Below are 24,525 nucleotides of genomic sequence, written 5' to 3'. Positions count from 1 at the left end.
TTTCAAGGTTAATTGTTGGTGATTTTTTTGTTGTTGTTTACATGGAACTCAAATCCTGAATAGGGTGCAACTCCTCTGTCACTCACCGTACTCCACTGTGCACTCTTCCAGGGAAGAAACCATGTCTTAATCATTTTTGCCTTAGCACTAAACACAATGTGTGTTGAATGGATAAAACAAATCTTTTCATCCAAAGATAAAGGGTCCACAATCCCTTATGCAAAATTTTTGGAGCCAGATGAAAAGGAATTCAGAATTTTTCAGATTTTATTTTATTTTTTTGAGACAGGGTTTTACTCTGTTGCCCAGGCTGAGTGCAGTGGCACTCATGGCTCACTACAGCCCTCCACCTGTCAGCCTCAAGCAATCCTCCCACATCGGCCTCCTAGTAGCTTGTACTACAGGTGAACACCATCATGTCCAGCCACTTTATTTTTTGTAGAGATGTCTCACTGTGTTGCCCAGACTGGTCTCAAACTCCTTGGTGTAAGCAATCTTCCTGCCTCAACCTCCCAAAGTTCTGGGATTACAGGCATGAGCCACCATACCCAATCCAGATTTTTAAAAGGTAATATGGTACATATACTGTTATGTAGAACTCCCAATGGGGTCTGGGACAGTACCCTGTAATCACATTAATGCATACAGAGTGAAAAAAGTAGGAATATTTTCTCTCAGCAGAATAATTGAGGGCTATAAATAACTCAGTTTGGGTCAGATTTGACCACAAAGTAAGTGCATCAAACTTCAAAAAAGCTTGATGTAAGAGATTTCAAATCAGGGACTCTGGACCTGTAATTCTTCCTTGATGATAAATAATAACAATGACAGTTTATGGAACACCTACTATGTGTCAAGCACTGAGCTTGGTGATTTATATATGTATCTCATTTAACATTGACGGTACTTCAGTAAGGTGGATATCCCTATGATACAGTGTGCTTCCAATTAAGCTTTAAATTTCACATTATTCAGTTTGGTTTGATGACCTCATTTCTCCCTAATTAATAGATGAAGGTACCATTTCATTTAAAAATGTACATGTGATTAAAATGAATTCCAAAACCTCTAACAACAGAGTTCTAAAATGAATTGAAAGTAGTTGCTTATAATTGCTTTTTGAATGATGAATAAAGAAGATCCATAGAAAAGTATGTTACTAGCCAGGTGCGGTGACTCCCGCCTGTAATACCAGCACTGAGAGACTGAGGCAGGAGGACTGCTTGAGGCCAGGAGTTCCAAAAGTATGTTTCTAGAATACCTGGAGGTAGCAAAAAAGTGGAAAGAATGTGTTTAGACTCTTGTGGGAAAAAGAGCAGGAGGAAGGCATCACGTCTTATCTGTCTGGTTTAAGTACTGAGTTGTGATCTCTTCATGTCTTGCTTTCTCATCAGATTAGGTGTTTTCCAAAGCTAAGGGTTACGCTTTCCTCCTGGACCACAGTGCTGATGATGAGAGTAGGCTGGAGTAATCAAAAAAGTTAACTTTTAAAACAGAACTCAGTGGTTCTCAGATATGAGTATGCCTGAGAATCAAGGTGGAGCTCAGGAGAAATGCAGATTCCTAAGTCTTACCTGCCTCTCTCAGAGAGGTTGATTTAGGGGACTTCCATGGAAGCCAGGAGTTGCCTCTTTTTTTTTTTTTTTTTAATTTTAAAAACAAGCATCCAGTAATTTTGATGCAAGAGGTCTGTGGAGCACCTTGGACACTGACATGACCACAGGATTGGGAGCTGAAATAACCACACTTGTGTTCTAGAACAATAAGTTCCCCTCTAATTTTCAGTGATCAAAGAGCCCCAGGAATTTGACTCAGTGATCATAAGTTGACCTTTCCTTCAAAGTTGTACAGAGAAAACCCTGTGAATGACTAGATCATAGGGAGCAATTTCTGTAAAAATTATAGACATGAAAAGATTTTTGAGAAATTACCTCATCTGTCACCAGCCTGGGTACTGGGTGACATCAAATCTGTTTTATATGGATGAAAATTTATTCCTATTTTAAAAGACAAGTAGTAAAGAATGTTCTGTTGATGTAACCAACCTTAGCTAGGCAGTGGAGCTGCATGCTGATGGAAAAATCACATTTTTGTTTCCCTTCTAACAAGGTTTAGTCTGTCCCCAGGCTGAAACAGAAAAAGTGGCTTCTGTGACTAAGAAACATAACATTAAAAACATGCAGTGTTGATGGTAGAAAAGGGGGCTCTTAATAGGGAGAATTTTTATTCTGGTTTTGTTTTTTCATTTTAGATTTATGCATAAATAAAACTTTAAAGATTTTGGTTTTGCAGGCAAATATAATCTTATGTTTATAACTTCTGCCACTTACCTTACAAATGAGCATAAAGCCATCGATTTGTATTCTTGCCCACTCATGTTAAACTCTGAAGGTCTAGGAAGGAACCCAATTTTGTTTACATCAAAATCCCTTTTCCCTCTACTCTATAGAAGGAAGTCATCCCCTGCACTCTGCCGTTCAGCTTCGTTCATTTCCTTCAGAGCACAGCACATAAAGTACTGTTTGTTTCCTTGCTGCTGTTCTCCTTCACCATCCAACTGTAAGTCGTATGAGGAAGGGACTACAGTTTCCCTCACCACTGCATCCTAAGTTCTCACAGTACTTGGAACATAAGAGGCATTCAATAAATGGAAATTTTTGTCAAGGATTTCTTTTTCTTTTTTTTTTTTTTTTTGAGATGGAGCCCTTCTCTGTCCCCCAGGCTGGAGTGAAGTGGTACGATCTTGACTCACTGCAACCTCCGCATCCCAGGTTTAAGCAACTCTCCTGCCTCAGCCTCCCAAGTAGCTGCGATTACAGGCATGCACCACCACACCTGGCTAATTTTTGTATTTTTAGGAGAGACGGGGTTTCACTATGTTGGCCAGGCTGTGTCAAGGAATTCTTTATGTCATGGTGCAAGGTGGAGGAAAGGCCAAGCAAGTTGGATCCGGAGGGCTAAGTTTTAGTATATTTCTTTGCCTGTTTCTGCATCTAGAAATGGAAATTTTATCTGCTTTACCTTTAGGGTAAAAATGAGATCATGAATAAACATGTTTAACATAAATTATACAAATGCCTTGTGGTATAATTTTGAAAACCAGAGCTTGCTTGAATTTGAGACGGGAAATTTTATTAGAGTATCATAACTGTTTTAAAGTTAACCTTTTAATAAGACATTCATTCTAGTTTTTAATGCAATTGTGGCACAAATTTTCTTTGTACCTTTACTGGAAAGTAGGTATTTAAAAATGTTATCATTGGAGGGATTCACTTTTAGGAAACTGTAGGGTGAAACCGCAGTTTCAGTTAATCCTCCCCAAAATGAAAATGCCCTAGGGTAAGTTCACAGATAATTGTTATTTTCTATGTATAAATGTGCCACTTAACTACCTTAGTCCCTTATTAAGATTTTGATAAATACTATGGTTTTCCTAATTAGTGTAATTTGTCTTAGAAATTTGAAACTCAACATTGTATAGAAGGAAAAAGTAAATCCTTAATATGTAGAATTTCTATTTTTTTTTTAATTTTCTGTTTCAGATTAATGGTTTTAAGAAGTACAGCTTTACTTTTGCAAAGGTTTTGGTTCTACAGGGAAATTATAATCTTATGTTTGTTTATAACTTCTGCTATTTGATTTAGAAATGGGCAAGATGTCATTAACTTGCATTCTTTTTCCCTCAAGGTAAACTGAAAGTCAGGGAAAGGACAACATTTTGTTTAAATCAGAATTCTCTTCATGTACTTTCTAGCAACAGATATATAGATAGATCCATAAAGATTTATTTATGTTTGTATGAGAAGTTTGAACTTTTTTCTTAGTAAGAACATTTTCATAAGATATATTTTCCATGATTAGAGTATAAATAATACTGAGAAAAGACAAATTTGGTTGTTGTGAACAGTTATTACACAAAATCCATTAGTTCTGAAACTGTTATTCAATTTTATCATCTATCAGAAGTAGTCATTTAGAAACCGGCTTGTTAATGGAGAATCAATGAAGTTGCACTTAGTCCTGGCTACAGCTTTGAGGGAACTGACTGTGGACACTGCCATTTAGTGGCCTCCACATACGTATGTGTGACTGAGTTGGTAGTGACTCTCTCTAGTTATTTGGTACCTAGCTCCCATATTCCATACTTAAAAGTGTTTAATACTTTTCTGTAATTAGTGAAGATATCAAGGATTGCTGCTACATTTATGATGTTTTGATACTAGTTTTTATTATTTTTGGAAAAATACATTTCTAAAACTAACATCGTAATTTGTACTGAGTTAAATGCCATATATCTTTCAGAGGATCATAAAACAGGAGTTGGGGCAGTCATTTGGGCAGAAGGGAAATCTGTAAGTATGAAAACAATTCTTTAAATATTTAACCTGGATTTTGTTTAAACATAGTTCAGTCTTCGGTGCATTACAGGTTATTGACCATTAAGATTAATATTTTTGTAATGGTGCATTTATGAAGATCTATAAAGATTTGCTCATTCCCTCAACAATTTTCTAGATAGACGCATTCATTCAGCAAACATTTGTTAAACACTCTCTACAGGTTAGGCACTGTGCCACAGTGAACGCTGGGGATTAAAGATCACATTTTATGGCCTCATAGTTTAGTGATGGAGACGTAGAAGTAAAAAATAACTAATATGTAAGTGTAATTATAACTGATATCATGAGAACATAGAGGAGGAACCTTTACTTGGAAAAATGAGTAAATACTCGGTGAATATTATTAATGTTAATAATATTAATATTCTTGAAGAATAAGATAATTTCATCAGACAGAGCAAGTCAATAGGACCAGGAAGATAACATGCATATTCTTTTCTTTTTTTTTTTTTTGAGACAGAGTCCCCCTCTGTCACCCAGGCTGGAGTGCAGTGGTGCAATCTTGGCTCACTGCAACCTCTGCCTCCTGGGTTCAAGTGATTCTTATGCCTCAGCCTCTTGAATAGCTGGGACTACAGGCATGTACCTACCACCACTTTTGCCATGTTGACCAGGCTGGTCTTGAACTCCTGGCCTCAAGCAATCCACCCTCCTCTGCCTCCCAAAGTGCTGGGATTACAGGTGTGAGCCACCATGCCTGCCCTGAATATTCTTAATATTAATAATGTTAATGTTCTTGAAGATTAGGAGGATATAATCAGACAGAACAAGTTAATGGGACCAGGAAAATAACACACAGAGATTGCGGTGAGAGAGAGAATATGGGAAAATGCATTTGATTTGGCACATAGAGTAAGCAACAAATTGGACTGGACCATGAAGAACCCTATATCCCATGTAAAGATTTTGGACTTTATCCTGGCAGTGACATACTATAGAACAGCACTAACCAGTAGAGAGAAAAGGCAAGCCTCAAACTGAATTTAAAATTTTTAGGAGCCATATATATATATTTTTTGAGACGGAGTCTCGCTCTGTCGCCAGGCTGGAGTGCAGTGGCGCAGTCTTGGCTCACTGCAACCTCTGCTTCCTGGGTTCAAGCAAATCTCCTGTCTCAGCCTCCCAAGTAGCTGGGACTACAGGCACGCGCCACCACGCCCAGCTAATTTTTGTATTTTTAGTAGAGATGGAGTTTCACCATGTTTTCTGGAATGGTCTCAATCTCTTGACTTCGTAATGCATCTGCCTTGGCCTCCCATAGTGCTGGAATTACAGGTGTGAGCCACCTTGCCTGGCTGGAGCCATATTTTTAAAAGGAAAACAGATGAATTAATTTTAAGAAAATATTTAATCATGTAATCAATAAAAATTACTAATGAAATATTCTGCATGTAAAAAATATTAAATCTTCAAAATTCTAGGTGTATTTTACACCTGCAGCACCTCTCAATCTAGACTAACCACATGTGACTAGTGGCGACTGTATTGGACAGTGCAGTCCAAGAATATTGTAAGTGGAGAAATGATTTGATCAGATTTGTATTATAAATGAATGAAGTAGGGCTAGACAGGAAATAGGGAGATTAAATAAAAGAGAGATGAGGACTTGGAGTTGTGGGGATGGGTTAGGAGGCTAGAATCAAGAGATATTTAGTAACTATATAGCTGACTGAAAGGTGAGCCTACATTTTGCCTCAAGGACTTCACAGAAAGTAACCTATTTGCTTTGATGCTTCACAAACTCCTCAAGTTCAACTCATCCAGTATCTTCCCTGCTAACCTTCTGCCTCGCTAGTGGTCACCATCTCGTCCGTTACTGTACACATATGATCACCTACCACAATGGATTCCACCTTCAAAATACCTCTTGACTCTACTTACCTCTACCCCAACTGTTAACTCCTACTAGAACACTAGGCTCCTCAGACAGAGATTCCATAGCACTCTGTACAACTTGTCTGTGACATTCATCACAGTTAAAGTTATCTGTCCAATTTCTTACCCACCCCAGACTAGAAGGCTCATGAGGGTAGGGACTCTCTGTCTTGTTTACAGTTGTATTCCAGCACCTAGCATAGGTCTAGCCAGTGGTTGGAACTCTCATTTGTGTGTACATGAATGCTCGGCAGCCTTTTGGCTTAACATCTGGTTCTTAAAAATTTTGTGGAGAATGTCAGTTTCTAGTTATCTCTAGAGCAGGCCGGCAGGCAGCACGGTGAAATGGAAAGACACATGGCTTAGAGTCAAGTAACCTGGGCTTGAATTCTGACTATGTTACTTACTCATTTTGTGACCCTAGACAATTAGTCATTCTTGTCCTCAATTTCCTTATCCGTAAACAGTAATATTAATAGTATCACTCTTTAGGTTGTTTCAAGAATTGATCAAATGAAATGATGCATATAAAACTCAGTATGGCTGGGCGCAGTGGCTCATGCCTGTAATCCCAGCACTTTGGGAGGCTGGGGTGGGAGGATTGCTTGAGCTCAGGAGTCCAAGACAATCCTGGGCATCATGGTGAGACCTCATCACTACAAAAAATGAAAAAATTAGCCAGGCATAGTGACATGCACCTGTGGTCCCAGCTACTTGGGAGGCTGAGGTGGGAGGATGACTTGAGCCCAGGGGGTGACAGAGCAAGACCCTGTCTCTAAATAAATAAATAAATAAATAGATAAATAAATCAGCATGATGTTTGACATTTAGTAAATGTTCAGACAGATTTATTAATGAGATAATATTTTGTTTGCAGGCTTTTGTTTGCCTACTATTACATGATTTTTATGAAGGTGCTACAGTAATGAGTCTGTTGATATTATCATGAGTAATTATAACATATTGAAATTTATGAGGTTTATAGTATATTCCAAACTATTACACACACAATATTGATAAAATATTTCATTCTAATAATTGATAAAGCATTGATATTAACTACTGTTTCTCTTTAAAAGAGAAGAAAGCCATTGAAGTAAGAAGTTCTATAATAATATGCATATAATAGAGGTTCAATAAATACTGAAGATGAAAATGCATTTTTTATTTTCCAACTAAATCACAATAGCACATTTTTAGCCCAACAACAGAAGTTTTCTCTTTAAAGTATTTAAAAGTTTTCGACTTGCTAACCAGTAGCATGGCACAGAGCACATAAGAAATTAACAATCACAGCCAGGCGCGGTGGCTCATGCCTGTAATCCCGGCACTTTGGGAGGCCGAGGAGGGTGGATCATCTGAGGTCGGGAGTTCGAAACCAGCCTGACCAACATGGAAAAACCCTGTCTCTACTAAAAAATACAAAAAAATTAGCCGAGCTTACTGGCGCATGCCTGTAATCTCAGCTACTTGGGAGGCTGAGGGAGGAGAATTGCTTGAACCTGGGAGGCGGAGATTGCTGTGAGCCGAGATCACGCCATTGTACTCTAGCCTAGGCAACAAGAGTGAAACTCCGTCTCAAAAGAAAAAAAAACAAAGTAACCATCACTTGTTGAGTCCCTGCTATGTACAGAACACTCGAACATGTTGAAGGGATAGAAAAGAAATATAAAACATGGTTTCTGCTCTCCAGGATCTTATAATTTATTTGGGAAGTAATATCTGTATCAAATGAAATAATTTGTGAGTTAAGTAAGATAGTATTTAATTAATTGCAAAAAACAAGGACTTCCTTAGGATTATAGATTAGAGAAGTGGTCAGCTTTCTTGGAATTTTGCTTTGACAAGATCACACTGCAGTAGGAGGATCTGATATTATATTTTTTGATAGTTTACTGTAGAAAATTGAATGAATATTCATTATACAAAGTATGAGGGCAAGCTTCAAAAATACATTGCAAAGTGCCTTTTCAGAATGTTGAAACTAACCGTTGGTTTGCTCACTCTCGTAGAGAAGTTGTGATGGAACAGGTGCCATGTACTTCGTAGGATGTGGTTACAATGCTTTTCCTGTTGGATCTGAGTATGCTGACTTCCCACACATGGATGACAAGCAGAAAGACAGAGAAATACGGAAATTCAGATACATCATACATGCGGAACAGAATGCTTTGACATTTAGGTATGAAATCCTTCTTGGTGTACTTTTCTTTAAAATGTAGCAAGTGTTGGTTGAAATTAATTTTCTTATAATTGCAATTTATTTCCTTTTTCAAATTCCAAGAAAGTTTCCTTTCAGAAGTATAACTTTGGTAAGGCTTGGTCCTGCCAGACCTGAAGCTATGACCTGAACTGAGGTTAACGCCTCTGCAGGCCTTCCCATTTGTTGAGCATATCTTTTTTTCCCTTCCCTCTCTCCAGTATGAAACTGCTTGAAGTTTATCCTTTGGGATCTTGCTCAGACTCTCATATTTCTGGATGTTAAGAGCTCCTTTGTCTTCTAAATCTGGAGCACACATTTATTAATACAGTTACACACCACATAAAGACATTTTGAGCAACGATGGACTACATGCACAACGTGTTCCCATAAGATTATAACAGAGCTGAAAAATTCCTGTTACTGAGTGAAGTAGCCATTGTAACATCACACGTTACCTTTTTTATGTTTAGATACACAAATACTTACCATTGTGTTACAACGACCTGCAGTATTCAGAATAGGACTTTATAATGAACCAAATTGCTTTAAAAGAACTTTTGTTAACGATTATAGCTGTCAATTTACATCATTGTCACAAACACTTCTCAGCCTTTACCATTAAGGTTAAGGGATCAAAAAACTGTAAGACACGGCTCCTGTCCTTGGAGAGCTTCTAATGCAGTAGGGGATATGAGATAGCATCCACCTCATGCTGTGGATTCTGTAGGAGAGGCAAATGTAAAGTGCTGCGGACATTCTGCTGCTGCTATGGACAAATGGGAGAGTGCAAGGGAAAGATTTGAGGGAAGAACTGGCATCTGAACTGAGCTTAAAGGATTCCTAGACTGGGGCAAATGGAAGGGAAGGGAAGACCATTCTTGCTTCTAGCATAAGCAATGGTCTGGAAGTAGGAAAATCTGTGGTGTGTTTAGGAGCATGAATATTCCAGTTAGGTTGGAATGTGGACACAAGGGAAATGCAGCTCACAAGGACAGGCTGGGACTGGACTCGAGAGGACTTTGAGTTTATGCTTCATTTGGTAGGCAGTGGAGAAATGGAATGGCATTGACAGAGCCACACTCTGTAGATTATGTAGGTAGTATTGTTTGAACAGACTAGATGCAGAGAATTCTGTTGCCCTAGTCCAGGTGAATGTAAGTAACAGTCTCAACAAGGAAGATGGATATGGAAGGCTGGCGGTGGAGGAATTGAAGATGGCTGGCTGAGAGCTGCCTAAGCCTCAGAACCCGGAAGCCAGTCCTTATAGCCCCAGATGAGGGCAGTCCTTAGTCCTGAACTACCCTCAGCATGCAAAATTTCACCCAAAATTTCCTCTATTCTTTTCCTTGTCCTCTTCATTACAGATTTACTTGCTTCATTTTGTACAGAGGTGTGAATATGTCAAATAGAAACTTTTCTTTTTAAAATTATCCTATGATAGGGAAGGGGTAAGGGAACTATAAGTCAAAACAGAACTTAAATATTTAATTATTCATTTAGTGAACATTTATTGAATATCCAGTAGGTACCAGATAGGGCTGTGTCATTTGTCTAACAAGTTGAGTTAGTGTCTAGTCAGACATGATTAACTCTTAAAGAAGGTATCAGTTTCAAATCTAATTCCAGTATTCTAAACACATACTTAGAAAGCATCCGGGGATTTTTCTCTCCTTCTTTGATGTCTGTATCTTCCTGATTTCATCTGTTTTGTAATCTGAAACTGAACCTCTTACTTAGAATCAATAAATTATTTTTAGTTATAATAATTGTCATGTTCAGGTTGTATCATAACAGTATTGTAGGTTTACATATTTTGAACATTCAGTAATTCAGCAAGTCTAAGGCTTGATGATCATTATTAATGTCATAAATCTGTTTTTAAAACAGCTCAATTTTAGTGTTTAAAGATTTTTCTAAAAAATAACTTTCCCTTTCAGAAACGACCTTTCTGATATTTTATAATTTTTTTTGTAGGTGTCAAGAAATAAAACCAGAAGAAAGAAGCATGATTTTTGTGACAAAGTGCCCATGTGATGAGTGTGTACCTTTAATTAAAGGTGCAGGCATAAAACAAATCTATGCAGGAGATGTAGATGTTGGAAAAAAGAAGGCAGACATCTCTTACATGAGGTTCGGGGAGCTTGAAGGTGTTAGCAAATTTACGGTAAGTAAATGCACATTTTTTTCAGGTGTATTTTGTATTATGTTGTTAGGTACCCTTTTGCAATATTGTAAGTTAGTGCTTCCCACCCTTTTAAAGAGTTTCAACAAATTATTATTTATTATTATTATTTGAGAGAGAGTCTCTCTCTGTCGCCTAGGCTGGAGTGCCAGTGGCTCGATCTCGGCTCACCGCAACCTCCGCCTCCTGGGTTCAAGTGATTCTCCTGCCTCAGCTTCCCGAGTAGCTGGGACTACAGGCGCCCGCCATCATACCCGGCTAATTTTTGTATTTTTAGTAGAGACAGGATTTCGCCATGTTGGCCAGGCCAGTCTCGAACTCCTGAGCCCAGGTGATCCGCCCGCCTCGGTCTTCCAAAGTATGGGGGTTACAGGTGTAAGCCACCGCGCCAGGCCGAGTTTCAACAAATTATTATTGAGTTTATTTATATGTGCCAACCTTTACCTAACTGCAACTGTTCAGCTATGGATTCCTGCCTTATGAATTTACGTCTCTGTAGAGAATTGAGCCAGTGGATCTTTTGGTGCCATCTGGTGGCTGATAAAAGAAAAGTACCTCACCTATCTCTTCCCTCTCATTTCTGGCTTGGAGTGGTGGATAGAGGTGAAAATACTTAAGCGGTCCCCACCCTTTCCAGCACGAGTGACCCGTTTTGTGGAAGACAGTTCTTCCACAGATGGGCTGATGGTTTTTGGATGAAACTATTCCACCTCAGATCATCAGGCAATAGATTCTATAAGGAGCACGCAGCCTTGATCCCTCAGGTGCGCAGTTCACAATAGGGTTCTGCTCCTGTAAGAATCTAATTCCACCGCTCATCTGACAGGAGGTGGAGCTCAGGCGGTAATGCTCGCTAGCCTGCACTCACCTGCTGCCCTGCGGCCCAGTTCCTAACAGGCCACGGACCAGTACTGGTTGCTGCCAGGGGGTTCGGATCCCCTGCAATCGTTTAAAGGTCACCCCCACCCCCAAACAAAGGGAGGTGCGCACACACACACACACACACACACACACACAAACACACACACATTCCTCATGAGAAAAATCAGAAAAAAAAGAATATTTATTTGTTTGTTTTTTTATTTATGTATTTATTTTGCGATGGAGTTTCACTCATTGCCCAGGCTGGAGTGCAATGGCGTGATCTCGGCTCACTGCAACCTCAGCCTCCTGGGTTCCAGCGATTCTCCTGCCTTGCTACCCCCGCCCCCTCTCCACTCCCCAGTATCTGGGATTACAGACGTACGCTACCATGCCCAGCTAATTTTTTGTATTTTTAATAGAGACAGAGTTTCACCATGTTGGCCAGGCTACTCTTGAACTCCTGTCCTCAGGCGATACACCGGCCTCGGCCTCCCAAAGTGCTGGGATTACAGGCATGAGCCACCACGACTGGCCCGAGAAAAAAAGAATTTCTTATTTGATATTTCCGAAAATGTACTGAGGTAGTTCATGGAAAACTCAATAACTTTTAACTGTTTATACCTCTTCACTATTTGGGTTTTGGTTTCTGTGGGGGTTTTTTTCTTCTTCTTTTGTTTTGGTTTTTGTTTTGAGACAGGGTCTCACTATCTCACCCAGGCTGGAGTGCGGTGGCGCCATCTTGGCAATCTCTATCTCCTGGGCTCAAGCGACCTGACTGCCTCAGCCTCCCGAAGTGCTGGGATTACAAGCATGAGCCACTGTTCTCAGCCTGTTTTGGTTTTCAAAAATACTTTTTATTTGGAAAAAACCTTAAGCATACAGAAAAGTTATAAAAACACTACAAAGAAATTTTTTCCCAGAAGTTGTTGACATGATACCAGCTCACCCTTTGTTTCCTCAAATGAGAAATAACCACATAACTACAATACAACCATAAAAATCAGGAAATTAACATTGATACATTACTGCCACTAATCCACAGGTTCCAGGTAAGGTTCATCAGCTGCCCAAGATATGTCTTGTATAGCAGGGTTCCCCAACCCCTGGGTACCAGTTAGGAAGCTTCTTCTGTATTTACAGTTGCTCCCCATTGCTCACCTTACTGCTTAAGCTCTGTCTCCTGTCAGATCAGCAGCGGCATTAGATTCTCATAGGAGTGTGAACCCTATTGTGAACTGCCCATGTGAGGGATCTAGGTTGTGCACTCCTTATGAGAATCTAAAGCCTGATGATCCCCCACTCCTCGCCATCTGGTCTGTGGAAAAACTTCCATGAAACCGGTACCTGGTCCCTGGTTCCACAAAGGTTGGGGACTGCTTTTATACAGCAAAAGGATCCTGTCCAGAATTGTACATTGTTTCTGTGACATCCAATGATTTAATCCTGGCATTGAATGAGTTAATGTAACATTTAACTACTAGAATTTGCAGTGGGAAGAAAAAGGATGTAAAAGAACTGTTTATAAATTTCAGCTTTACATTCCTGCTATATACATCGGTTTGTGTCCAGGGTACCTAGAACATACATATATATGATTAACTTGGACATATAACATATAATTGTATATGTATATAATTTTAAATATAGAAACATACTATCCAGTGTCTGTCATGTGTATATGAAGTATCATAAATTTTTACCATTTGTAATATTGTCATTTTTTTCTAATTGTTTTATTTAAAGTTTATCACATTTTAAATAGAGAGGGGTGTTGACATGGCACTGAAAGAAGGCAGAGATGGGAAAGACCTTTTTTGTAAAACTCAATAAAAGCTTATATGCAATTAGTCAGAGAAATCTCTACTTCTGTGTTTTTGTTTTCTGTCTCTTCATTCCTCCTGAAGAATATGAAGAAATAGATTTTTCAAGTTCTCCTCATAAAGATTAAGTGACCTAGCTTTTCAGGACTATGAGTGATGGGTTATGGAGAATTCTGAAATATCTTGCTTACTGGTAGATTTTAATAGCTTTTGAATTGTAAAGAGAATGAAGAGATCAGAAGAACTTAAGATAGGGCAAGAGAAGCAGAAGGAGGCAGGAAGACTAAGGGGATATTCAGGGGCAGAGGTGGGAAAGGAAGCACCCAGTTGGGCCAGACCCTCCAGGGAGTACCCTCACTCAGGCACACGTTCCAAAGGCTGTTCATGGTTGTTCTCTGTTCTACCTCCAGTGAAGATAAACTGTCCATCTTCTCATCCTTCTCATCTGACCTGGCTGCAAATATTATGTAGATGGTTAGCTAGATACCTAGTTTTGTAAATGCCAGTAATTAACATGAACTAGAATTTGTTCCAAATCTGAATTTCAGTAATGATTATATTCTTCCTTTTAGATTATCAAAAATAGTGTGTGTCAATAAATTTGGTATTTGTTTTTAAGATTAAAGTAAATTGAAATTAACTTTGAAAGATTTTTGCTTTCCTTTTTGATATGTTACCATAGACCTTGAGATAAGTAGTTTTATTCTGTGGTGTTGTCGCAAACCAGGCTAGGACTGGGCAACACTGTTTTCAAGAATAGATTTTTATCAATCTATATCCATGTCCACGTACTCAATTCTTTGTTTTCTCTTTAGTATGTGTGGATTTTTCTCTATTAGGTTATATTACTTATTTTTATTATGAAAGTAATATATGCTCATTGTAGAAGACTAGGAAAATAAAAAAGAATGTGTATTATCCCACAACTCATAGATACCACAACTAACATGTTGCTGTATTTTCTGTGTCACTAAAAGTTCTTTAAAAAATATTTTACATAATTTAACACAATATTCCAACCCATAGGTCTAACTTATTTAACCATTCCCATGTTGTTGGACACCTGGATTGTTTCTAAGTTTTTACAGTTATAAGAAGCCTTTTTATGAGTGTCCTTAAACATGAATTCAGGGTTACTTGTTTTTATTTTGTCTCCCCAAATTAATAGGTTTTAGTGGTTTGATGTCTTTCAAAAAATGCCTCACTTTAAACATTTTTTGGTAATTTCTCATGTAGCTTCCTACCCTTTCTAAGTCTTCTCTCTTTCTTGGTACTAGCCTAAACCTCCCATTTCTATAAGTGACCAGCCAGTTCTGGATGTCCTCCCTTTCCAAGGACTTTTAATACATGGTAAAATGTTTGTCCTGTATCTCATCCCCCCTCAAGGCTCATGATGTTAACTAGTTAATCTGTTGAGTGAACTGATGCTTATGGAAGAGGCTCCCAGGTAATCCATATTTGTGTGTCACACATAAGCATCAGTTCACTCATCAGATTAACTGGTGCCCTAGCAGGGCCTTTTGGTTAAGTCATTAGTGATTCTGATAGAGATTCTAGCCAGCTGAGAAAAGAAGGGCTGTGCTATAAGATACCGATTACTCTCCATTTTTCTTTTCTGCTGCTCCAATATTCTATGTAATATCTGAGAATCTTCAGGCTTCCCTATTTATTCCTGAATGAGATGAAATATGGTAATCAGAAGAGATAAATGATATGATATAAAATGATATGATATGATGCAAGTAATAGTTTATGATATAACAACATTAAAAGGCAAAGTAATCCTGGTCATGTTTTCTTTTTTCTTTCTTTCTTTCTTTTCTTTTTTTTTTTTTTTGTGAGACGCAGTCTCACTCTGTCTTCCAGGCTGGAGTACAGTGGCGTGATCTCAGCTCACTGCAAGCTCCACCCCCAGTTTCTTGCCATTCTCCTGCCTCAGCATCCCGAGTAGCTGGGACTACAGGCGTCCGCCACCACGCCCGGCTAATCTTTTGTATTTTTAGTACAGATGGGGTTTCACCGTGTTAGCCAGGATGATCTTGATCTCCTGACCTTATGATCCGCCCACCTTGGTCTCCCAAAGTGCTGGGATTACAGGCATGAGCCACCGTGCCTGGCCTATCTTGGTCATATTTTCATTCTTTAATACCTAGGCCTTTTCTAGCTATTTTAAGATTATTTGGGACCTGGAGTTAGAATACAATGTGGTGTTAATTCCATAGTACTGGGCACAGGTTCTAATTCTATTGCCACCTGTAGTTAGTGTGTAACCTCAGACAAGTCACTCTAATCCTCTGGTCCTCCACTTACGTCCAATTAAAATGAATGTAAAGAATCTTCAACTTCTCTAAGAGTATTGATTCGGATCCCAGAAGTTATATCATTCAGGATCATTCAGTGTGGCGTTATTAGGGCTTTGTTAATTTGAACATGCTAACTCCTTTTTCTTCTATTTTTTAAAAATTTTTTTCGAGATGGAGGCTTGCTCTGTCACCCAGGCTGAAGTGCAATGGCACCATCTCAGCTCACTGCAACCTCCGCCTCCCGGGTTCAAGCAATTCTCTTACCTCAGCCTCCCTAGTAGCTGAGACTACAGGCACGTGCCACCATGCCTGGCTAATTTTTGTATTTTGATTAGAGACAGAGTTTCACCATGTTGGCCAGGTTGGTCTCGAGCTCCTCATCTCAGGTAATCCACCTACCTTGGCCTCCCAAAGTGCTGGGATTACAGGTGTGACCCACCCATGACCGGCCATTTTTCTTCCATTTTTAAGAAGTTGTTTTGATATTTAAAATCGATGTGTGGGAATGCTATGTATTAAATCCTTTTTAAACAAGTAAGTAAGATGTTTGTGCACTCTTACAGTGGCAGCTGAATCCATCAGAAGCTTATGGTCTTGAACAAAATGAGCCTGAAAGGAGAGAAAGTAAGTATTTATGTATTGAGGTGAACTTTGTTGCTGAGGAGAAAGGATATACAGTCAATTTTAATGATCAGGTGATGAAAATTGTTGTGTTAATAGATGGAGCATATTATTTTTGAAGGTTAGATTTTTGCCATTCAATTTGTTCATAAACATTTGTGTGTCTACCATATGCTAGGTGCTATGGAAAGTGCCGATTAATAATTACTCCTATAGAATCTACAGGTTAATGGTTAATACAAATAATTATGCACAAATTGACATTATAAATTAAATGCATATGAAACAGTAAACAACAATGCTCTTCTATAAAAAAACAAAAGCTTACTGGGAAGTGAGAAAGGAAAAATATGCATAATTAGTACAGATGGATCGGGACCAAATGATGAGGTATATACATTCTTCTAGAGTAAAGCCACATTTGCCCAGATTGGAAATGTTCTGGTTACTTGAACAATCTGATGAAGAATCATCACAGCTACCATAATGAATTACTAGTCTTTAAAGCTTTATTATTCGTATACTACTACAGATATTTTGAATGTAATGTAATCTTTGAGAAGTCTTACTGTTCCTTAGGCACATAATTTTAGACATGAGTGCTATATAATATTATTTTAAAATAGTAACTATAGGCCAGGCACGGTGGCTCACGCCTATAATCCCAGCATTTTGGGAAGCCAAGGCAGGTGGATCACTTGAAGTCAGGAGTTTGAGACCAGTTTGGCCAACATGGTGAAACCTCGTCCCTACTAAAAATACAAAAAATAGCCAGGCATCATGGCACATGCCTGTAATCCCAGCTACTTGGGAGTTTAAGGCAGGAGAATCACTTGAATCCAGGAGGTGGAGGTTACAGTGAGCCGAGATGGCACCGCTGTACTCCAGCCTAGGCGACAGGGAAAACTCTATCTCTAAACATAAAAATAAAAATAAAAATAAAACAGTAACTATATTATCAAATTATTTGGATTTGAAGTAAATGGAAGTTTGCTGTAAATTTTCTTGATAATAACAATTTTTTAACCTTGAAAAATCAAGAAATATAAAAGCCTTAGAATAATTTCTCTGTGAATATATTGATTTTTAGTGTTCTGAATTAGCGTTATTTGATTCAAATAGAAAATGTATTGTTTGCAATTTGGAAAAAAGTACATATCCACTGCATCGTTCTTTTTAAAAATTTATCAGCAAAAAAGGCCGTATCTATCTATCTATCTATCTATGTATCTATCTGTCTATCTATACATCTGGTTAAACAATGTATACTCAATGACAGTGTTTGAAGGGGCCAATAAATAATTTCCTATGTTAGGGAAAGGATACAAAAAGCACGAATCATAAAAAGGTTAATTTATCTATGTTACAATGAAAAGCATCTGTTCATTAAAAGATATCACTAGGCCAGGCGCAGTGGCTCACGCCTGTAATCCCAGCACTTTGGAAGGCTGAGGCGGGTGAATTGCTTGAGGCCAGGAGTTTGAGACAGGCTGGGCAACATGGCAAAACCCTCTCTCTACAAAAAATACAAAAATTAGCCAATTTTTGGCTAATGGTGGCACATGCCTGTGGTCCCAGCTACTCAGGAGGCTGAGACGGAAGGATCTCTTGAGCATGAAGAGATTGAGGCTGCAGTGATCCATGCTTGTAACCACTGTACTCCAATCTTGGCAACAGAGTGAGACCTTGCCTTAAAAAAAAAAAAAAAAAAAAAAGATATCACTAAAAGAGTGCAAAGGCAAGCCATGGAATATGAGAAGATATTTGCCACTTATAATCAACAAAGGGCTTGTATCTAGGATTTATTATTCCTAGATCACTAAGGAAAAGGAAGACATGCTGTGGTTAAAGCCCCAAGATTGGAAGGAGGGGACAAAACGAAGGCTTCTGGTTTGCTGGCAGTGTTTTATTTATTGACCCAGATGATGGTTACATATGTTCGCTTTGTGGCAGTTCAACTGAACGGATAAGTTTATGTTTATGCATTTTTGAACAAGTGTTTTATCTCGATAAACAATACCCCTATTTCCTTTTTAATTATATAATAGTTTTACTGATATGTAATTCATCTATCATAAATTTGCTTTTTAGTAGATTCACGGAGTTGTACAGGCATCACTACAACATAACTTCAGAACATTTTCATGATCTAAGAAAGAAGTCTCATGCCCATTTGCAATCACTTCTCATTCTCCCCTCCCCCTAGCCCTAGGCAACCACTCTTTCAGTTTTTATGGATTAGTCTATTCTGGCCATTTCATATAAATGGAATCATACAGTATGTAATTCCTTTCCAATTTTTGATTCAGTTGAGAAATAGACACTAGAATCAACAGATGAAAGTTACAACACCAGCTTTATTGTTAGACTAGGGCTTGACCTTTGGGTAAATCAGTCTGTCTAACTCCAGAGGGGGGACTTGCTGCTGGATACTTTCTCAGTGCCAGTAGCAGGGACAAACAGAAGGAAGGCAGGCAGTGTGACTGACAACTCTCAGGTGCCCTTCCACTTCGTACAGATGGAACCCAGGTAACCCATAACAAGCATTCTTTTTAAATAGTCATGGGGCTTTCAAGAAAATAAGGGAAATATTCTCCTAAGAACAAAATAGAGATAAGAAGACATTTTGCTAGAATCTGAGGAGCAATAGTAAGTCAACACAATAGCCAGAGCTATCCTGAGGACAAATATCCATATAAGCTGGGATCTAAGAGCAGGTCTGGGTCTGCTGCAAGATGAGTGAACTGAACTTAGTTCACCCAATCAACACACGAAAAGATGATTAAACTTAGTAGTAGTCAGAGAAATGCAAATTAAGATTGCATTAAAGTAGCGCTTTTTTTTGTGTGTGTGTGACGGAGTCTCACTCTGTCACCCAGACTGGAGTCCTGTGGCGTGATCCCGGTTCACTGCACCCTCCACCTCCCAGGTTCAAGTGATTCTCCTGCCTCAGCCTCCCAAGTAGCTGGGATTACAGGCGTGCGCCACCACGCCCAGCTAATTTTGTATTTTTAGTAGAGATGAGGTTTCACCATGTTGGCTAGGCTGGTCTCGAACTCCGGGCCTCAGGTGATCTGCCCACCTTGGCCTCCCAAAGTGCTGGGATTACAGAGATGAGCCACCACGCTTGGCCTGAAATAGCATTTTTTATAAATATATGCCCTGGAGAAACTCTTGCGTATTGTATAAGAGTCAGAGAGACAAAAATTTTGTTGCTATATTGTTCTTAAAAGCAAAAACTGGAAATAACACAAATGTTTGTTTTGGGTGATTAGATAAAAATATTATGGTGTGGCCGGGCGTGGTGGCTCACACCTGTAATCCCAGCACTTTGGGAGGCCAAAGGCGAGCGGATCACAAGGTCAGGAGATCGAGACCAGGGCGAAACCCCGTCTCTACTAAAAATACAAAAAATTAGCCGGGCGCGGTGGCGGGTGCCTGTAGTCCCAGCTACTCAGGAGGCTGAGGCAGGAGAATGGCGTGAACCCGGGAGGCGGAGCTTGCAATGAGCTGAGATCGCACCACTGCACTCCAGCCTGGGGGACAGAGCGAGACTCTGTCTCAAAAAAAAAATAAAAAAATTGTGTATTACCACAATGGACTACTATATAGCAGTGAAAACAAACAAATGAACTAGAGCTACATTCTTCAACATGGATGAATCTTAGAAATATAAATGTTGAATTTTAAAAAGCAAACTACAGAATTATGATACCATTTCTGTATAAAGTTCAAAAAGACATACCATATATTGATTAAATGTGGTAGGCCAGGCATAGTGTTCACACTTATCATCCCAGCATGATGGGAGGCTGAAGCGGGACAATTGCTTGAACCCAGGAGTTCAAGACCAGCCTGGGCATCACAGCAAAACTCCATCTCTACAAAAGATACAAAAAATTAGTTGGGCATGGTGGCCTGTGCCTGTAGTCCCAGCTACCCCAGAGGCTAACAGAGGAGGATCACCTGAGCCCGGGAGGTTGAGGCTGCAGTGAGTTGAGATTGTGCCACTGTACTCCAGCCTGGGTAACAGAGTGACAGAGACAGACCCTGTCTCAAAATAAATAAATATAAATAAATAAATAAAATAAAATAAACTTTAATATATCGTATATATAGTAAAGTTATTGTTAAGAAGCAATCGATTGATAAACACGAAAATCAAGATAGGAGTTGCCTCTGAGTGGGGTGAAAGGGGACGGGACGAGAGAGGGAGTGCATGGGAATTGGTAATGTTCTAGTTGTTGGATTCAGCAGTATGTTTTGTTTTTTTTCCATCTGCCCCCGCCCCCCGACACATCATGTAGTTTTATTCAGTTTTAAACAAAATTTAACTCTTTTGGGACAGTAAGTTCATGAGTGTTCATTTTATTGTTTGGCTTTAGAACTCCCATCTGTATTACGTATATATTATTATATATTACATAATACATTTTACATATAGAGAGAGAGACTGTTTCAAATTTTACATAATACGATGAGAAAGAGAAAGAGAGAGGGGTGGCTTTCCAGATCTACCTCTGGAAGGCAAGTCTGAGCCCTGGCCCAGCTGTCCTTAGCACCAGGAAACAGCAGGGCAGAACGCACAGGCTCAGGGCAGGAAATCCCTCCAAAGATAGGAAGAAAAGGCAGAAGGAAGCTTTTGCAGGTGGTAGATATGTTCATTGTCTTGACTGTGGAGATAGTTTCATGAATGTGTACTTATGTCAGAAATCATGAAACTGGTCTAAGCAAAATGGCTCTTTCCTGTGATCCCATCATTTTGGAAGGCTGAGGTGGGAGGATTGCTTTAGGCCAAGAGTTCAAGACCAGCTTGAGTAACAAACTGAGACCCCCATCTCTACAAATATTACAAATTAAAAAGTAAATTAAAAGAATTCATCAAACTATATACTTCAAATATGTTGTTTATTGTATACTTTAAACATGTATCATTTATTGTACAAATAAAGCTATTAAAAACAAAAGCCAGGAAGAGGTTGAAGCCATACTCTTTTCCCAGCCTGCCCGGTCAGATAAGTCTGTCTTCCTTCCAGTCCTCAGATTCTCCCTATCCCACACATAGTCCCCTTCTCCCTTAGGAGGTACATTTTGTTTCCTCCAGTCTAGTAATAGGACTTCCCCCCACCGAAAACATAAAACAAAAAGTTTTATGAATTACTTGCCATACACTGTTGAGTGAATTCTTTTTCTTGTTTGTTTGTTTTTTGAGACAAGGTCTCACTGTGGCACCCAGACTGGAGTGCTGTGGCACAGTCATGGCTCACTGCAGACTCGGCCTCTCTGGGCTCAAACAATCCTCCCACCTCAGCCTCCTGAGTAGCTGGGATTACAGGCGTGTGCCACAACACCTGTTTTTTTGCTTGTTTGTTTTTGTTTTTTTTTTTTTTTGAGATGGAGTCTCACTCTGTCGCCCAGGCTGGAGTGCAGTGGCGCCAGCTCACTGCAAGCTCCGCCTCCTGGGTTCACGCCATTCTCCTGCCTCAGTCTCCCAAGTAGCTGGGACTACAGGCGCCTGCCACGATGCCCGGATAATTTTTTTGTATTTTTAGTAGAGACGGGGTTTCACTGTATTTTGCCAGGATGGTCTTGATCTCCTGACCTCATGATCTGCCTGCCTCAGCCTCCCAAAGTGCTGGGATTACAGGCGTGAGCTACCGCGCCCGGCCACAACAGCTGTTTTCCTAAAAAAAATTTTTTTGTAGAGATGAGGTCTCCCTATGCTGCCCAAGCTGGTCTTGAACTCCTGGGTTCAAGTTATCCTCCCTCCTCAGCCTCCAAAAGTGTTGGCGTTATAGACGTGAGCCATTGCACCTGGCCCATGTGAATCCAATTTTTAAAAGCCAGATTCTGTATTGCCTGAGAGTAAGTTATCTACATTCGATTCAGACTGAGAATTTGAAGATAAAATAAAGTGAAAGTTCCTTTAACTTAAGCATTGTTTTGCTCTTACAACCTGTAAGGCTGAAACAAGTGCCCATGGGTTTGAAATGAAGCTGTCCTGACCTAATGTTATTCTCAATGCTAGACGGTGTGTTGAGACCCGTCCCACAGAAGGAAGAGCAGCACCAGGACAAGAAGCTGCGCCTTGGAATCCACTAAGAAGGACTGTCTACACTGCAGGGGAACCTCAAGAACTTTTCATTGCACTTCTAAAATTCAGCCTTGTTCATTCAGAAAATAAGGATGGATTTTGTGAATAATTGAAAAGATTTTTTAAGGAAGCTAATTTATTTCTAGGATACAAATGGTGTTAATAAGAATATTTGTCTTTTAGATTTATGTGTGGGTTTTCCATAATGTAGTAGTGTGTTATTTTATTACACAAAATGAGGGAGCAATAACTTAAACCAATGTAAACAGCAACAGGGACTGATTTCTATTTATCTTGACTTTATATTAGCCAATTTGAAAGGGTCTGCTTCACAGGAGGTCATGCCTCTGCAGGGAATCACACACCTTTTGAGAAATATTAATTCTTTTGAATTACAAGAGTGACAGTTAGTAAACTGCTCCAGGGAAATAAATGTCATCTTTTAAGAGTCAATGTATAGCAAACCAAAAGGTCACATTTATACCCAAAGCTTTCTAGTAATCAGAATTTACTTAATTAGAATTGACTCATAAAAATAAAGTTAGTGGACTTGGTCTCCATTTTTAAAGTATATTTTGTAAATGTTAACTCTGTGGTCCTGTTTATCACAGAGTTTGGGTAGCAATAGGAAGACAGTGTTATTCTGAGACAGTGTCACTGCTTGATATCACTGACTCTTGAAATCACTAACAGTGAACCTCAAATTTGGTTATGATGCTAACAGAGAAGAAATATTTGAGTCTGGACTATTGAAACTAGCCTTCCTAGAATTCCATTAATAAATGCTGCTCCCCCATATAATCTTTCCTTCTGTAAAATTAACACAGGTTGTCTCATGGCATTGATCTTCAAAAGGAAGAGCCTTTTAAAAACATTTACCAACCTCGAGAATAAATACTGAAAGTCTTGAAAGTATGGTAATTTCAGCTATTCCAGATTGCTGTCTGTGATTTCTTACATTTTTATTTGCTGAGAAACGTTCAGAAAATTATTCCAAAAATGAGGGTACATGTTCTATTCTCTCCTAGGTTAGAGAGGGAGTGGCCTGGGATGCTTCATGAGAAATGGCTCCCTGGATCTGTGGTGGTCAGGTTTGCCTCTGCTTTTGTTCCCTGCCTTTCCACAACATCACATGGCCTCACTGGGCTTCCTACCAGTGTCTCAGAATTCCACGCAGGACCATCCAAACATGGGCTCCGTGCCAGGGCTGTGACTGCAGCCTGTGTAGGTCCATGGGGAGTTCAGAGTCATCATACAAGGCAGCCGAGAACTGCCATAAACACTACACAGATGGAGGGCATGAGATAGGACGGGAGACGAGGCGAGGTACACTTAGAGGTAACTAAGGCTAGTTTGAAAACCATGAGTTAAGATATTCTTATCCGTATAAAAACACTGAGATTGCTTACCTCCCAAATTGCTTTATTATATTAACTCTCATGCTTCAGCTCTTGGATTTGTTGTTTCTTACTAACATGTCATGTACACCAAACATTTTATAAATCAATCAGTAAATATTTTGTAAGACCCAATAGCCTGGCATACTGCCAGGTCTGTGGATTTGCCTGTTGGGCATTGGGATGGGATATGAGAGGAAGAAGCATACAAGTGGGAAAAACTGTGATTAGAAAGGGAAAACTAGGCATTTCCACAGTATTATTAAGAGAGTCATGATAATGCCATTTTTTTTTTTTCTGTACAATTGGTCAGATTTCAATAAATAATCATTGACGGTTTACTGTGTAGCCTCAGAAGGTGAAGTCTATGAGGGCAGGGAGGTGTGTGTGTGTGTGTGTGTGTGTGTGTGTGCTTTTAAACTGCTGAACCCCAGTGTCTAGAACAGTACCTGGCACACAGTAGGCATTCTATAAATATTTGTTGATTGATTGAATGACTGCTAAACACTGCTTGACCCGGGGATGAGATGTGTGAGAAATGCTTCCTGATCTTAAGACACTCACAGTCAAGTGGACAATACAAGCATGGAATCAAGTAATTAAGAAAAATGGAGGGCGGAGCAAGATGCCCGAATAGGAACAGCTCCAGTCTCCAACTCCCAGCGCCAGCGACACAGAAGACCGGTGATTTCTGCATTTTCAACTGAGGTACTGGGTTCATCTCACTGGGGAGTGCCTGACGATCGGTGCTGGTCAGCTGCTGCAG

General features: G+C 39.4%; 1 protein-coding gene across 3 annotated transcripts in view; it reads left to right on the top strand.

The window, feature by feature from the left end:
• CDADC1 (cytidine and dCMP deaminase domain containing 1) overlaps window positions 1-24,101 on the top strand; it is a 49,751-nt gene extending 25,650 nt beyond the window's left edge. For 2 of the 3 annotated variants that reach the window (XM_011988789.1, XM_011988787.1), the window contains exons 6-10: window positions 4,303-4,352; window positions 8,288-8,457; window positions 10,453-10,642; window positions 16,211-16,271; window positions 22,297-24,101. In XM_011988789.1, coding sequence (XP_011844179.1) covers window positions 4,303-4,352; window positions 8,288-8,457; window positions 10,453-10,642; window positions 16,211-16,271; window positions 22,297-22,370 — 545 coding nt within the window. In that variant the 3' untranslated portion in view covers window positions 22,371-24,101. The remainder of the gene's footprint in view (window positions 1-4,302; window positions 4,353-8,287; window positions 8,458-10,452; window positions 10,643-16,210; window positions 16,272-22,296) is intronic. The other variant, XM_011988788.1, reaches the window with a different exon arrangement.
• The last annotated feature ends 424 nt before the right edge of the window (window positions 24,102-24,525 follow it).

The sequence above is a fragment of the Mandrillus leucophaeus genome, unplaced genomic scaffold, assembly GCF_000951045.1.
Source record: "Mandrillus leucophaeus isolate KB7577 unplaced genomic scaffold, Mleu.le_1.0 Scaffold338, whole genome shotgun sequence".
Classification (NCBI taxonomy): Eukaryota; Metazoa; Chordata; class Mammalia; order Primates; family Cercopithecidae; genus Mandrillus; species Mandrillus leucophaeus.
The sequence above is the reverse complement of the archived record's forward strand: the minus strand, read 5'-3'. Positions and strand labels throughout refer to the sequence as shown.